Here is a 15,884-nt window from a genome sequence, read left to right as displayed (position 1 = left end):
CTCATAAAACTGAGTTAAACCCCTGCTAAAGTTAAGAGACTAAGGACCAAGGCAAATAAAAAACATCCAACTGGAATCTAAATAGATTAATTCGGACAATCACTATCACTGTCACCACTTGTTCAGCCTTTTATTTGCTTCCATCATGGTTCATGGATCATCAGAGTAAAATTTTGGCTCAAACATGGCCGCAAGCGATCAAAGTATATTCTTATCGGCACAATTTCAACGCAAGTTATTTGCATTTGAGGTCTTCTACTTACACTCTTCTATCCTGGTTTCTTTCTGGTCATTGAAAAACATATTAGATAAACAGAAATAATATTTTTTTCCAGTTTCTAAGGAAAGGCTTTGTTCAAGGTGTTCCCACTGCTATAGATTTTGTGGTCCATTAGTACTTGTTCTCTTCCTGGCAATAGCCGAACCTTCTGTAATTAAGAAGGTTCTGGTCTTCAGTGTAAGCACAAAATGTTGTTGTATAAAACATAATGATGTGCACTTTGAAATAAAAATGCTTACCACAAAAAAGGTTAAAAATAAAACAAGTGGACTTCTATTCTTAAGCTGAAGACGTTTCGCTTCCCATCCAGGAAGCTTTTTCAATTCAAAATGTCTGGAATAGTGTGGAGTTCCAAGCTTTATAGACCTGCTTTATAGACCTTTTTGGATTCATCATGACCTGGATGACTGAGAATCTTCACCAAAAAGATGCTTACCATTTTTCATGCAAACACATCACTTTGGAAATCAGATGTTAGCATTTAATCAGGATACATTTACTGCCTTTTCTTCCTGTAGCCTGTAAAACAATGTGAGCTCTCCAACTGCCAAAGAAGCTCAGGCAAAATAAATAACTTCCCAGTGCATCAGATTTAAAATAAAAGATTTATTGAACATCTCTCCAAAAATATTCAAATGTGCTCTGCTTTGGTATGAACCCATGTACATTAATGATATACAAGTTCTTAGACAACAGTTTGTGCTTGAGGTTAAACACCAGAAAACAAGCATAACACAGACTCTATGCCTTACTTGAAAAGTAGCGCAGCATGTACAGCTTCTCTGACAAATTGTGTTTTTTGCAAGGAGAAACAATATGAACAAGATGCTGAAAGAGCATGGCAAACAATATATACAAAGTCCTGAAAAATAGATCTTTAAAAAATAAAGTACTTTGTTCCTTTGTGAAAGCATTCTTATTGGGAGTTATCACTTTTAATAACATTGCACAATAATTCAGAGAATTTCAAACATTCAAGATTAATTTCTGAACAGGCAGATGCTTTGTAAAGTGTGGAAATTATAAACAGACCGAAATCCATACTTTTGTGACAATACAACAATGAGCAAATCTTTAAAACCATTCTTGTCTCGTGTTTTTCAACTGCAATGGCCTTCCCTGATAAACACATTCCCTCAGTTATTGGTTGCAATCTTCAGATAAAAGTTAATGATGATTTACTAATCTGACAGTTGGTAAATTGGTGAGTGGGGAAAATTATGGAGCATTGTGTTGTACAAAATTCAAATTTCAAAAATTGTTTTACATTAAACGCAACCAACAACAATAACTAATAAAGTAACATTTGCTCTTATATAAGACCATTATTTAAAAAATCAAATTGCAGGAGGAATAAAACATTTAGAATTGATTCTTTCTGTCAGATTTCATGTGAGATAGTGCTCAATGACATCAAAATAAAACAGAAGAGGATAAAACATTCTCTGTTTGAAAGTGAAGTGAAAAGCCTTTTCGGACCCACCAACACAAATGTCAACATGTGGATTTTGCTAAACTCTTCTTTGACTTTGACTCAAACTCAAACTTTGCATCTTGGTTAAATGAGACCAAGATTAAGATGATCAGCAACTAACACTCCCGATAGGTCTGATTTGGAACAAATGATGAATATGTGGAGACATGCATCATGGCTGCAGTTCAGTATGAATTCAGAATCTGTGATTCTGTGGGACTATTTCTCCTCTAAACATCCTGGGAAACTTGTTAACATTATTGTTCTTCCTTTGATGTGCTTTTGTGTAATGTGACTTCATATCTTTGTTGATTTTGAGCAAAAATCAGGTACTCTCTGCCTGAAAACTGAAATCACGTCATCACAGGGTGATCAGGTGAGCAATGAGTGAAACAAATTAACACAGAAACGGCTCACCAGAAACAAAATCAACTTCCATGGTTATCTCAGTTCCAGACCAAAATCCTTTCCTACCCCAAAGGGGAAAACTGGGAAGAAAGAGAATTAGAGGACTATGAGTGATTTGAATTAATTTGTAAAGGGAAAGAGTCAAAGATCATTATCTCTGTGTGCTCCAACAGCATGACGTGTTAATAAGGTCTAAGTGCAGCCCAGCTGGTGAAATGGGAGTTGTACAAATTATTATTAGCAAGAGTACCAACACATGTGGTACTTTGTTTTGTTTTTTATTAATTTTTTACCATATTTTTTTCCCCACTGTGAAAAAAACTGTACTCAAATTAAAAGCTGAACTTTTCAGGAAAAAAAAAAGTGGAATAATGCTACTGAGATAAAGGATGAATTTGTATTAAGGCTTTTAACACATCTTTCCCAGGGACGCTGACAAATGTGTCCTGCACTGTATATTCTGGGACCTCCCACTCAGTGTTAGCTTCATGTATTGCTTCAATTCTCAGTGAGTCAGACTATCAACAGGTTTACTGACTGGTACACTTTTTTCAGACTATTTTCTTATGAAGCCCAGGTTGAGTAATACAGCAGTGTTTTGTAAAAGAAAACTCCTGTTTTCTATAGAAGAGACTCCCTTTCTGCAGTATTGTTGTGCCGTCTCTGGCTGGCCCAGGGCTGTGTGTTGGCTCATTAACATGGAACCCTGTTTTCACCTGAGACCTCATTTATATTGCTTTTTTAAAAAATAAATAAGTTTTTTTTCCCTCTGCAAGAGAAAATAATAAGTTTACTGCAGCTGACTGAGGAGAATAGTAGACTAGATCATATCATTAGGTATAAAGGCAGAAAAGCAGAGGGGATTCATTGCAACAAAACAGTGGTATAGCATGTTGTGTTGGTAAGTCTGGCTCATTTCAGTGGACCAGATCATTTTAATTAGCTTAAAAATATAGATGGGTCATTAGGCTCTTTTTGATAAAAAAAAAAAAAAAAAAAAATTGAATATGCTGCTTAAATTGTTTTATACAATTACAATAAACAATACAATTTAATCAAGTACATTTTCATGACAGTTGGCATGAACCCCCCCCCAATGACAACAGAATCATTCCATGTGGTTGTCTATGCCCAGCAGTTCACACCTTCGAGAGCCCCTGTAATTTCTAAAATGGGTCTATAGCATAAAATGTCTAGATTAGAGGTGGGACGGGATTATTAAAGGCTTTGTAATTAGTTTATCACATTTTTAGCATATAGCCATGTTTGACATGATAAACAAGTTGCTTAATTTAAACTAATCTTGGTTTAACTCAAAAAATATTGGTTGATGAGTTGATATAATATTTACAAATTAATTTAACTTATAATAAATAGACATATGTGAATCATATTATTATGATGAACAGTAAATTTAACCTGAATGGTAGAAATTTATGGAAATGGGGACGTTGTTGTTACAGAGTGGAAACTAAAAGCATCCCAGCACAGTGACGCTGACAGGGTATGTCACATTTTCAGATGTTCGTTTTCACATATTGTTGCAGTGTCTCATATCACCAAAGATTATCCTTAAAGTTTAAACTTAAAAGTGCTGTCTGATTTCCACTTGTGTTATCCAGCACTGTTAATCACCCAACACCAACATCAAAGCTAGGGTCAGCTTTTTTTCCAGAAGTCTTCCCAAGTCCCTTTTTGAATAACTGCGCATACGCAAGACCATCTAACCTCGCTCTTCTACTCTTCAGAGGAATCACGTAAAAAAATCTCCCAAATCCACTCTTCCTCTTCTTCTCATAAACACGAACGTGGTCCGCCTCTTGCGACTCTCAGCCATGTTCAAAGTCTACGGTGAGAGCAGCGGAGCTACAATGAATGGCTAACCGCTTACCTAGCTGCTAAGCTAACCGGATGCATAAACACTAGAAGTGCACATGAGTAGCCAGCAAGCGGAAACTAACAAGGAACGCACACTGCTGTTACGTCAGCTCATAAGAGTGATTGGCATGTGGGACAACCAATAGATAAGATGATTCCCCCAGAGCTTGAGGGACAGAGGGGTGTGAGGGCAGGAACAACACTATGACAAATAAATGCCCTTCGGACCGAACCTGAGAGACTGGTTAGAGTTTTTACTGGCCTGCAGCTCCCACAGAGAATGTTTTTTTTTAAACCTCATGCATGTCTCTACTGTGCTAATTTGGTTTGCTAGTTATATGTTGAAGTTATTTACTTGTTTTATTAGATTTAGTTTGGGTTAAATTCTTGGGTTGTTGTGTTGCATGTTTTTTTTGATTTTGTTTTGGTTTTGAAGTGTCGTTACCACTCATACTCAGAGACGGTCACTGTAGATCACAGGTTTTCTTCATTAGCAAGCAGCGTGCAGACCAGGAGCTGTGCAGTTGAAGCGCAGACAGAGCGGGACATATCACTCATCCAACTGGTCAACGGTGAGGAACGGACGACTGGGCGTTGGAGTACGAGTGGCCGGATCGGCGCCGAGATTTGCCGCGGTCGTGGAGGATCGGTCGGCTGGCGATGGGAAGGACTGAGCGCCGGAGAGGACGCGCCCCCTTTGGGCTAGCTAAGAGTCCATTCTTCCTCATACAGACTTATCCATTGAGTCTGCCGCTCATTACTGCCCTACATCTTTTTAGTGACTCATCTTTTATCGGCTCGTTTTTTAAAACCCTGCCCACAATCTGGCTGCCCTCTACTCTGCTCCGCTCGCTTGGACGCATTAGGCAACAGTTTTTGTCAGGGCCAGCGAGGGTTTTTCTGGCCCTGCTCAGGAGCAGGTCAAACCAACTGGATTCGAGCGAGGGTTTGAGGTGTACACACTGCTTTTCAGTGATTGGACAAGGGGCGAGAAGGAATGAGAAGGTTTTTCTCAGAGGAAGTCCAAGAAGAACTGAAGAACAACATTAATATTAAAAATATGTGGTTTTGTGCTATTAAAGTATTCTTGTCACTCCTGCCATAGCTGAGGAAAATACATTCTCATAAAATTCTAGATTTTAACTCTGTGAGCAAAAAGTGTTCTCGCTCAGCTGCAGGTACCAGAACACACACACAATAGCTGTGCTGGCAGAGAGAAGCTGTGCCATGTTTTGTTATTAGTTTAGGCTGATATGTGATTCAGATATTTATCCCCAAGGATTATTTTATTCTTAAAAAAATATAAAAAAGACGATCTTACATATATAATTATACAAACATTATTTGTATTTTTGTTTTATGTTTTCATTTATAATTATTTACTTTTTAGGCTGCTACCCCCGTGACCAGATAACAGATAAGTGTTATTTTTTTAATTCTTTAACGTTTGTCACAGATTTCTTTAAATGGTCATGTCGCAAATAAGATGTGAGATGGGGAACGGAGACTAAAGCCAACTTCCAGGATTTTTTTAGGCTGGTTGAAAAACAACTCGTGTTGATTAACGCCAAGTGGGGAGGGGCAGAGTATGGCGGGTGAAATCAAGTAGGGCGGTGGAAACAGTACCTAAGTTATTGTGGTTGGGTTTATTTGTTTTGCCTAAGAAAGTGATGTTAATATTTCAGATAGTTTACTTGTGTTTGCTGTTTTGGGATGTGTGAACTCAGAATTTGGACCCAGCTCATTTTCAGTGTTAAAATCTAAAAACAAACACAACATCCATCCATTTTCTAAAATGTCTATCCCTTGTGGGGTCATGAGGGGTGCTGGTGCCTATCTCTAGCTGTCAATGGGCGAGAGGCGGGGTTCACCCTGGACAGGTCATCAGTCTATCGCATGGCAACACGGAGACAGACAGGACAAACAACCATTCTCGCACACACTCACAGCTTGGGAGAATTTAGAGAGGCCAATTAACCAAACAGTCATTTTTTTGGACTGTGGCCGGAGTACCCGGAGAGAACCCACGCATGCACAGGGAGAACATGCAAACTCCATGCAGAAAGACCCAAGACCTTCTTGCTGCAAGGCAACAGCGCTACCCACTGTGCCGTCCACAAAATGTAAATAAATAAATGTAAAAAGTTAATGAGCTTCATGTTGTGACCTGGCCACCCTTAGACAGGCCACAACAATCGGTTTGGGAGTGTTATGACTTCTTACCCAAAATGTCATTTTACAAATGTGAAAAGAAGAGGATTTATAACAACTATCTGAGCCAATTAAGATTTGTCTTGTCATTCCTAAACCTTATTCTACCAACTAATATGTCACTACTGACTGCCTTGTCACACTGTAATGTTCCCAGTATGCGACAACAGCAGTGCTACGTAGAATTAGAACAATGTTCAGTTTGGTGCAGGTTGAAGTCCTAAAGTGAAATTGCAACAAATTAAAGCTTAGAAGAACAAAGGTCTAAAATAATTTCTACAATCCTCTACTTTTGCATCAAACTCTTTTTCTGTCAAAACCTTACATACAGGTAGCAAAACTTTTACATAATTTGGGTCATAAATAAACCAGGTGCTTTTACTGCACTTGGTATCGCTGTCAGTAACAAATCAATAGAAAAATATAACTCAGTCCTTCTTCAGCTTCAAAACACATTAGGCCCTTTGAATGATCCAAATAATCATTTTTTCATAACAGTGCTTCATCAAAAGAAAATTGTTTGAAAGTCATGCTTTGTGCAGATAAGCACAGGCTCCAAGGTTCTGCATGTTCACTGCAGTAGATTTTTGCTCATATTGTCCAGAGGCATTTCACGGTTTCCCTTTTGTCACGAGTCTGTCACCAGGAACAACCAAGGCAGCAATGATGTCCAAACTGCTTTAAAACCCACCACAGAGGCAGATCGCTGCTACGCGAGCTTCCGCAGCACCACCTCCCTTATTCTTAATGACTTTCAGGAGCAATAGTCAACCATCAGCCATCAAAGTGGGCCACTAGTGATACCACGACTACAGGCTGGTTGTCAGAAGAGGGGGCTTTGGTGAGATCAATTGTCGGTTCACGAGACGGGTCCAGCTGGGGGACTGTGGTGGCTGGTTGACCCAGGGATGCAACCACAAATAGCAAATCATTGGTTCGGCGGTGTCCGGTGACTGCTAACCCCTTCATGGCCTTGGTAGCAGCCTTGGAGGAGCTCTTCATGCTTGAGCTTCCACGGGGGGCTTCACAGTGCAAAAGGGCTTGGAAACATCTGTAAAACTGGGGCAAGCATACAAACACAGAGTTAGGAATTTGTCCAGATTTGTAATTACAAACGTGCGGTGGAAATAATGTTTCTTGGTTTGTCTCAACATACTGAACATAATATTTGTACAGTAGTTAAATGTAAATCTGTTTTATCCAAAGTAGCTTCGACATAAAAATGTTACATAGCATTTCATTTGCATGCTGATTTCTGCAACTCACTGTTCAACCTTGGGGCAAAATACATTTAATTAAATCCAATCTCAGCCATTTGCTTTCTCCCCATGTTCTACATGCTTCATTATTACTTTTTCATTGGGATAATTTTGTCACCGGCTTTTTGTAGCAGAACAATACACTACTGGAAACAAATTATTTGGTCCCAAATTAGTTAGCCAATGACATTTGACATCAGTTTGTGGTAGATAAAGTGGGGTAGAAAAAAACATTTTCTTTCTATTGAAGCACCAACAGATGATTATTAATGTACATTTAGCATTTCCATATGTTACAATTGTCTTTTGATGGGAGAATTTTCAGTTTTAGACCTTATTGAAAAGGCTTTCCTTAAAACAAATTCACACAACCACATAAAAGCTACTAAATGTTAAAAACAAAACAATTTCATATGCTTATTTGATGTGTTAAATGTTACGCTGCTGTCATACTATTTCTGATTTTAAAATACATGTTTGTATAGCTAAAAAAAAATCTATTTTTTTATGGAAATGTGTTGTTTGTACCTTGAGGCCTATCATACATATCAAGTGTGACAATCATTTTGTTAAATGCAAGTGTTTTGGGACGAAGGGTATAAGATTTACAGGGATCTCCTGTTTTATCTCTGTAAATATATTGCTTAAGAGCTTTTCATTTAAATGTCGTTGGAAGACAGGCTGTAGGAAAATAACTCTTCACAGGGCCAACCTATAATTTTACTACTGTAACACAGTTTGGCCACCAGATAAAGGTGAGTAATTACGTATCCATCCTTGACGCAGAGGAACGCTGTCAATTCCATCCCAGTCATCTCCAGTAAACGCAGCCATTCTTAATGGAAACACGTTAAAAAGCGACAGATGCTTTAAAAAACATGAGAGGACTTAATCTTTCACAAAACCTCCTTCCTTCTCTCATTTTTGGACCCACATGATGTGAGCACACACATGTGAGCATCAAAAACCTAATGTGACAGCAGTTTAAGTATAAAGTTAACTACTTTTTCTCTATGGTGTGAATAACGTGTTTTCTTCTTCCATCCCTAATGATTGTCTGACCATTTTGGGCTGAAAGTTTATTGCTCTATATAAGGTCAATGAATGCCTCTACGTGTCCAAATGATCTTTAGATACATTAATTGGAAATTAAAACCAGGCCCCCTGCCTTTTTAGCCACTTTTAGCATTCAGAGTACCATTGTGAGGGAATTTTCTTCAGTACAGACAGAGCATTTGCAAAGGGATGAGCAACTAAATCTCTCAGAAGTACCTGACTGACTATGATAGTTACTGAGGGTTGGATAATCTGCTGAAAAAAGTATGTTTGTTAATAAACTAAATATGGCATTTAACAGCTGCTGGCAAACCTAACTATTGCAGAGAAACACTAAAATAGAGGATGGTAACATTATAACAACTAAACCTTTAATTGATTTTACTCTAAATTGTTCTTTTTGACAAACTAGCATACAAATGTAAAAATATGTACCTTCCTGTCAAGGACAAGCTGCCTTTATTAGTCTCTCATGGGAGTCCAGTAACACAATAAATACGTATATCAAAACAAGTTGTTATCTGATAATGTTGATTCAGGCTATGATTCCTAGAAGCCTTTGACTTCAGTAAATAAATACTGAAGAGTGAGACTCTAAGATACAGAGACCTTTCTACGACTTTTAGCATTGTAGGCACTATCAATTAAATTGGATGTTGGCATTGACGGCAGTCTGACTTAATTACCAATAAAGACTTGTTGAATTGAGATTTATTTACATAGCACCAAATTACAACATTTGTCATGTCAAAGTAATTTATAAGACAAATAGCTCCAATTCATATTCATTATTGACTTGCCAACATGTGGATTCATGACATTTGGAAATAGCGACCAACAAATACTGATTTTTAGTCAGTCCACTTCAAACAATATCCATGTGTACACATTCTGATAATGATTTATACGTGATCCTGAGCTTCTTGCTAAATGTATTTATACCCCTGGCAGCCTTTACAAAAGTCTTTTAATTGAACTGAAATGTTTGTTATAACTGGGGTAGAATTTGGAAGTGGCCCAGCCAGAGTCCTAACTTGACAGAGAATCTGTGAAAGGGGCTAAAGGAGTTTTTTTTTTCTATTGATTTTTGAGAAGAGTATCAATAAAGTAAAAACAAACAAAAACATAAATTGTGTATTGTTGAAAACCCTGCCCTTTGTATACTTTTGCTAAAGAAGAAAACTGATTTAGATGTTTAGACATTTTGTCCAGAACATCAGGTCTGTGCTGCGACATTTGCATGGTGCCTCAGGAAGTGGCGGTGCGCCTGGTTCTGAAAAAAATTCAGAACAAGGCGAAAAAAATTCATACAAATAAATTAAATAAATAATAATAAACTATTCTCTAATACCCAGTGGGTATTAGAGAAGACAGAGCAGAAACACAAAAAAGATCAGAAGCACACATTGATCCAGGGAACCTTTCTATGTTATATTGTAATTGCAGAATATCTGCCCCCCTGGATGGTGTCACAACTATCAGAATTACAAAGCCATTGTGTTTTTGACTTAAGGCAAAAATAGTTTGAAAGAAGCAAATATGCAGTACATGTTAACTGTGTGTGTGTGGGGGGGGGGGGGGGGGGGGGGGGGGGCTCAGAACTGAAAAGCCAGTTTTGCCACAACAAGTGGACTGAAAAGACATGTTTTCTAAAGGCAGATTTTTAGTGAGAGTGTTGCCCTCTTTTCTAGTTCCTGGAGTTTTGCACCTGGAAGTTGTCAGAGATGGCTTAAGCCAGAATAACATATGGGGACAATTTATATTAAGTAATTATGTATGGATCAGTTTTAAATATTACTGTAGTCTACTCTCGTGGCCTCTGGGCTACTCCAGGGAAATGAAGGTAAGGGACCTAATTTTTTGTGTTTTTCACACTTTCATTACTCATGTTCATATTTGTGGCCCAGAAACCAGCTGGGATCTGCAGTGTATGGCTCGACTAACCTATGTGCTGCAAGTGACCCAGAAGACTGTGTGACATAGGTTAGGGAAGTTTTCACCACCAATAAGCCTGGGGCCGTCATACTTCTTTTTACATATGAGCAAGATTCATCTAGGTCAGAAGCTCTGAAAGTGGCTTTAGATGCCCCTTGGGGGGTTGGAGCTACTGACAGGACAGTGGATGTCCAAAGGAAAAGTATGTAGTAGAGCCAAGTTGAATAGGCTAACTTCAAATTTGAAAAATAAACAAATACTGTGATTATCCTGACCTGAATAATTTATTCATTAGATGGGTATAATGTCCCAAAAGTTGGGGGAGAAACAGCAGTGGCAGCAGCTGTGTCCGTGGTGCTTTGTGCTGCTACAGAGCAGCTGTGGAAAAACACAAGAACCCTTCAGAGATAAGAGGATGAGAGTTCTGGTACCCTCTCTATCTCTGTGTATCTCAAATGAGAGAAAAAATGAAGAGAAGAAGAGGCAAGGCTTAGTACTCTGATGAGAAAATAACTTCATCGGAAACAAAGTGTGCTAAAAAGGAGCAAGGTGTTCTCTGAAATTGTTAGCATGAAAATAGATTTGCACAAAGGAAGTGTGATGACTACTTTTTGAGAAAAACATGGACAAAACCTCTGGAATGTTTGGAAGGTTGAAATGCACTCAAGACTATCAAGTAGAAGAACTTGGGCTGAATAACATCCAAACCTTTTATTCTGCTCGCGAGCAGGTTTATTTCATGTAAACAGGAGATCGCAGCTTTATAAGCGGAGGAGATAGGGAAGTCTGTCGTAGCCATGTCCATTTTTACGACTGCAACCTGTTGCGGAAGGTGCAAGAATAATTTCAGAGTTTTTCGAATTAATCGCTTATTGCGCAATAGACAGGATCCTTTAGCGCAGCGCGACAGTGTAATTGTAGAGAGATTTTTCTTGGTGGCTGTTATAAACAGACAAACACATCATTTAACAGTGGCTTTTAAAGAGGAAAAAGTGGTGTTATAGCCATAAATAGAAAATATTTAAGTTATTTGTTTGATGGTTTGCTTTATATCTTTATCATATTCAGTAAGAAGATTTGTTCAGGCCATTTTATTGTGAAGTTTAGTTTTACTTTGAAAGGCTTGCTTCCTGTCGAGCCGTATATTGTATTAGAAAAAACTATGGATTGATTATTTAGACACGGAGCAATACAGTTTTACCGTGTAAACTGTGGATGACTTGGAAAAGGAAGAACTTAATTTTTTATGAATAAATTCACAGTTTGCACGCGTTCTTTACTTCCAGTGTCTAAGGAATGACACCGATATTGGATCTTTTGCATTAACAAGTGGCTTTTTAAAATACAGTATAATAATTAAAGGCTACCATTTTGTAGAATATTCTTGTACTTCACTTTTACTTGTCCCCATGTTCTAGTGGGTCCTGTGGAGGCTCTGATATAAAAGAACAAAGTAAATATGAAATTATTAAAATGCAAAAATTCATACTGTAGAAAGTAATATAAACATCTACCATGGACAGCACTCACGCATTAATTTGTCTGCTACTTTTTGCCAGCCCTCTCGCCTGGCTTTAGCAGACTTTGATTTAGTTAATGACTCAAATTCGGCATAACCTTCCACTAAAAGCTCGTGTTCTGCTTGGAAGAAAAACTGTGGTCGTTCTTTGGCCATGCTAAACAGCCAATAGCAGCGCTGCTGATCATTGTTTCTACTATCGATACATTTCCCCTTTTAAACAAACGCATAAACGCGCAGTTGTCTCAGATAACTCAATCCAGCCATACTAATCATAAACAACAGGTGTGTTGGAAGAACCCAATTAGCCGGATCATGATTAGCCGGATGAAATCATCTTGGATGTGTCATTTGATCTTGGATGTTTTAAGCAACGTACGAAGAACGGACCCCAGGCATCAGTGCCGAGATCCAAACATAAACACCAGAGCAAGCCAGGAACAGAACATAACAAAAACTAAAAAAAAAACTCAACAACAGAGGAAACTAAACTAGGGCAAGAACTCAAATCATGACAAATTCTGCATTTTAGAAGGAAAAAAATACTATAATGGCACTCTCGCATGTTGTTGGATCTGCTTTACTACTTCACAACATGGAAGATCTGCAGAAAAAATGGAACTATGAATTGGGTTATGCAGCAAAACAATGAGCTGAGGCCCACCAGTAAGTCTACTTCTACTTGTTTAAAGAAAAAACAGAACAAAATAAAACAAAAAAGAGAACAAAATGTAGGCTTTAGAGTACCTAATCAAAGTCCAGGATTATTTCTGACTAGGTTGTAGTGGCTTGACCTTAAACAGGGGTGTGTGTTCCGATGTGACATATTTAAAGCTATTGCGCACAGAAAACTGGGTCAAAATTTTCCCAACGCTATGTAAAGACTTATTGCAAGTTGGCCCAAACTCTTGGCAGTCATTGCCACCAACCTGGGGCAACCAGGTATTAAGTTTGGGGGCAATTACTTTTTCACATAGGGTGGGGTTGCTTTGGACAGTTTTATTGTCACTTAATAAATTAAATCTTATTTTAAAAAAATACCTTTTGTGTTTCCTTAAGTTATCTTTGTCTGATACTAAAACTTGTTTGATGCTCTGATATATTTAAATGTGAAAAAAGAAATAAATCAGCAGTTCATTATAATGTATAATACATTTCCTGGTGAATCTCCTTTTCTTTAGGAACAGCTTGCAGTTGGGTTTATCTTATTATCAGCACCATCTTACTGTGTTTTAGATGCATAGTGAATATTATATATACCAGACCGTGGTCAGCTTGACAATCTACTAATTCTTACCGGTACTTTGTTCTGATGTATTACCATTCAGTCACAACCTACGGTACTCATAACTGAACAAACCAATTGATACTAAACCAATACTTATGGCATATTAGTTGATATCTTTTATCTTATTATTGACTTTTTGATAAGACCTAGATATTTAAAATACAGTTTAATCCTACTTGACATTACTTTTTATATACTAATTTTTTAACTAGGACAACATTCTAAGTCTTCAAAATGAACAAAAGCTGAGCTCTGAGCAGTAATAACGAACAGAGCAGGACAGATTATCTTCAAGACACACGTGTATGGGAATAAAATGTATACACTTTATGTCAGAATACAAAAAAAAAATAAAATAATGGACCTCTAAACAAACTTTCCAATTTAAAAAAATAATTTGAATGTCTCAGCACTGTTATTTCATGCACATTTCCCATGTTAGAACTCCCCAATGCAGAAAACCAAGCCCTCGTGTTCCCCAGCTAAAACCTGGCCATCTCCTCATGATGATGGACAGATTGGGAGATTCTGAATAATTGAGAACCCATGTCGAAAGCATAACAATGCACTCCATGCTCTTGGCTGCATTTTAAATTCCTGCCACGTCCATCCACATCCATGACACACCTCAGCACGCAGCCAAGGCTGAGATGTAATTCAGATGATTCTCTGCTCTTCCTGGTGAGTTCCTCTTGATGCTCGCTGCGAAAAGATGCCGTTCTCGAGTAAACGTAGTATACTTAGTATACTATAGTTTCATGTATACTCATAGTCTACTACATTTCCTCGCAAGTGCAATATCTCCTGAAGATCTTTTGTAGAAGCTGTTCTGAGAAAATTAAAAATGTGTTAGTTGAAGATTTTCAATGCATTTCTAACACAAAGATGTTACTGATACAGTGTTGAAACCAGATATTTACATTCACACAGCCCTGCGTTCTCCCTGCCCAACATTAATTCACTTTACACTTTTCCTGTTTTAGGTCATGAACAATGTTCTTTTATCTACTGTTTACCAGAGTGGGATATATTTTTCTTACTTTTTTAAAGTAAGAAGTTCAGATACATTAATATTACTATAACTTTAAACAGTTTGGGAAAGCTCGCAGTGATGATCTCATATCTCTGTTAGCTGTTGTTAGGCTAATTTAATTAATTAGAGGCACAGGTCTGGATGTATTTTATGGCAAAACACCTCAACACACACTGCTTCATTTTGTGACTTCATAGGCAAATCAGATGAAATCAGGCCAGATTTCAGGGAGAGAATATCGGGCCTCTACAGGTCTGGTTCCTCCTTGGGTACAATTTTCCTGAAGGCGCAACATTCATCTGTTTTAAGCAGTTATAAGCATGCATAATCACGATGGGAATGTCCAATCAGTATGCTGTTTAGGAAAGAGACAGGTCCTTGGTCCGCGAGATTAATGTTTTTTGGTGTGAAACGTATGCATCAACCCCAGAGCCAAAGCACTGTGAAACGAGTCTTGTACTGACAAGGACTGCAACGCCACTCAATGAGGATGAAAAAGCTGGATTACAGTTTGGAAATCCACTCAGGGATAAAGAACTTAATTTTTGGAGACATGTCCTGTGGTCTGACGAAACTGAAGTCAGTGTTTGATCATAATTGATACATTTGGGGGAGGGGGACAAGTAACCTGCCAGCCTGAGAACACCATCTCAGCTTTCAAATAAGAGGGTGGGAGCATGACATGTTGCTAGACTGATTCCCTTTACCACACAGATGGCATCATAGGCGAAGAACATTATTTTTCCCAAGACATCACTCAAGAAGTTAAAACTTTGGCACAGATTGTTTTTTTTTTTTAAGGATAATGACCCTATGTAAACCACCTATTAGTCATAAGGTGTCTGCAGGACAAAAAATCAGTGCCTCTGTGTGGCCATCAAAAGTCCTCATCTCAGCCTCACATTAAATGAGAAAAGCTGTAAAGGTGTGTTTAAGCAAGGCAGCCCAATAACCTTACTGAGGGAAATTCCAGCACTGCTTTGAGAAGCTTGTAGGGTGCCCAAAAGATTTCACCCAAGTTACACAGCTTAAAGGTCATTTCTACTAAATTCAATTTGCAGCAGGTTCTAAATATCTACAATGGCTGTAAAGAGAACCAACCTTCGATAAGTAAGATTTATTGACCAATTACTCTAAAAATCCCAATGAAGTCACAGCAACCTGGATGAAATGTTCCTTTAGGCCCTAACACCTCTCTTATTCATGAATACATTCTTCATGCGCTGTTTCTACACATATTCAAGGGCGAACAGAAATACATAATGAAAAATTTAAAGTGCCAATGAGAGACAATGAGGATTAAAGAGAGCAGAACAGGTTTATAAACATGTAAAGTTTTACCTTTATACGACCTCTGCCATGCTGGCAAAAACTTTTGAATGTTTTTTTTTTTTCTTACTGAGATTTTCTATTGAGAATTAGGAACTGCTTGATGCAACACCAAGCTTCTCCTGCATTCTATCAAACATTTGCTGTGTAGGAATGGAAGCACAGAAGGACAGATAGTGAGAAATGCCCCAGGACATAACAAAAACATATCCTC

The 15,884-nt window shown here is 38.0% G+C and overlaps 1 protein-coding gene across 1 annotated transcript in view; it reads right to left on the bottom strand.

Annotated features, from left to right (window-relative positions):
• Positions 1-6,538: 6,538 nt before the first annotated feature.
• The window catches only part of LOC105930227 (vertebrate ancient opsin), a 133,227-nt gene continuing 123,881 nt past the window's right edge, over positions 6,539-15,884 (bottom strand). Inside the window, exon 4 of the mRNA XM_036137972.1 lies at positions 6,539-7,310. Coding sequence (XP_035993865.1) covers positions 7,026-7,310 — 285 coding nt within the window. The 3' untranslated portion in view covers positions 6,539-7,025. The remainder of the gene's footprint in view (positions 7,311-15,884) is intronic.

This window comes from Fundulus heteroclitus, chromosome 6 (assembly GCF_011125445.2).
Source record: "Fundulus heteroclitus isolate FHET01 chromosome 6, MU-UCD_Fhet_4.1, whole genome shotgun sequence".
NCBI lineage: Eukaryota > Metazoa > Chordata > Actinopteri > Cyprinodontiformes > Fundulidae > Fundulus > Fundulus heteroclitus.
The sequence above is the reverse complement of the archived record's forward strand: the minus strand, read 5'-3'. Positions and strand labels throughout refer to the sequence as shown.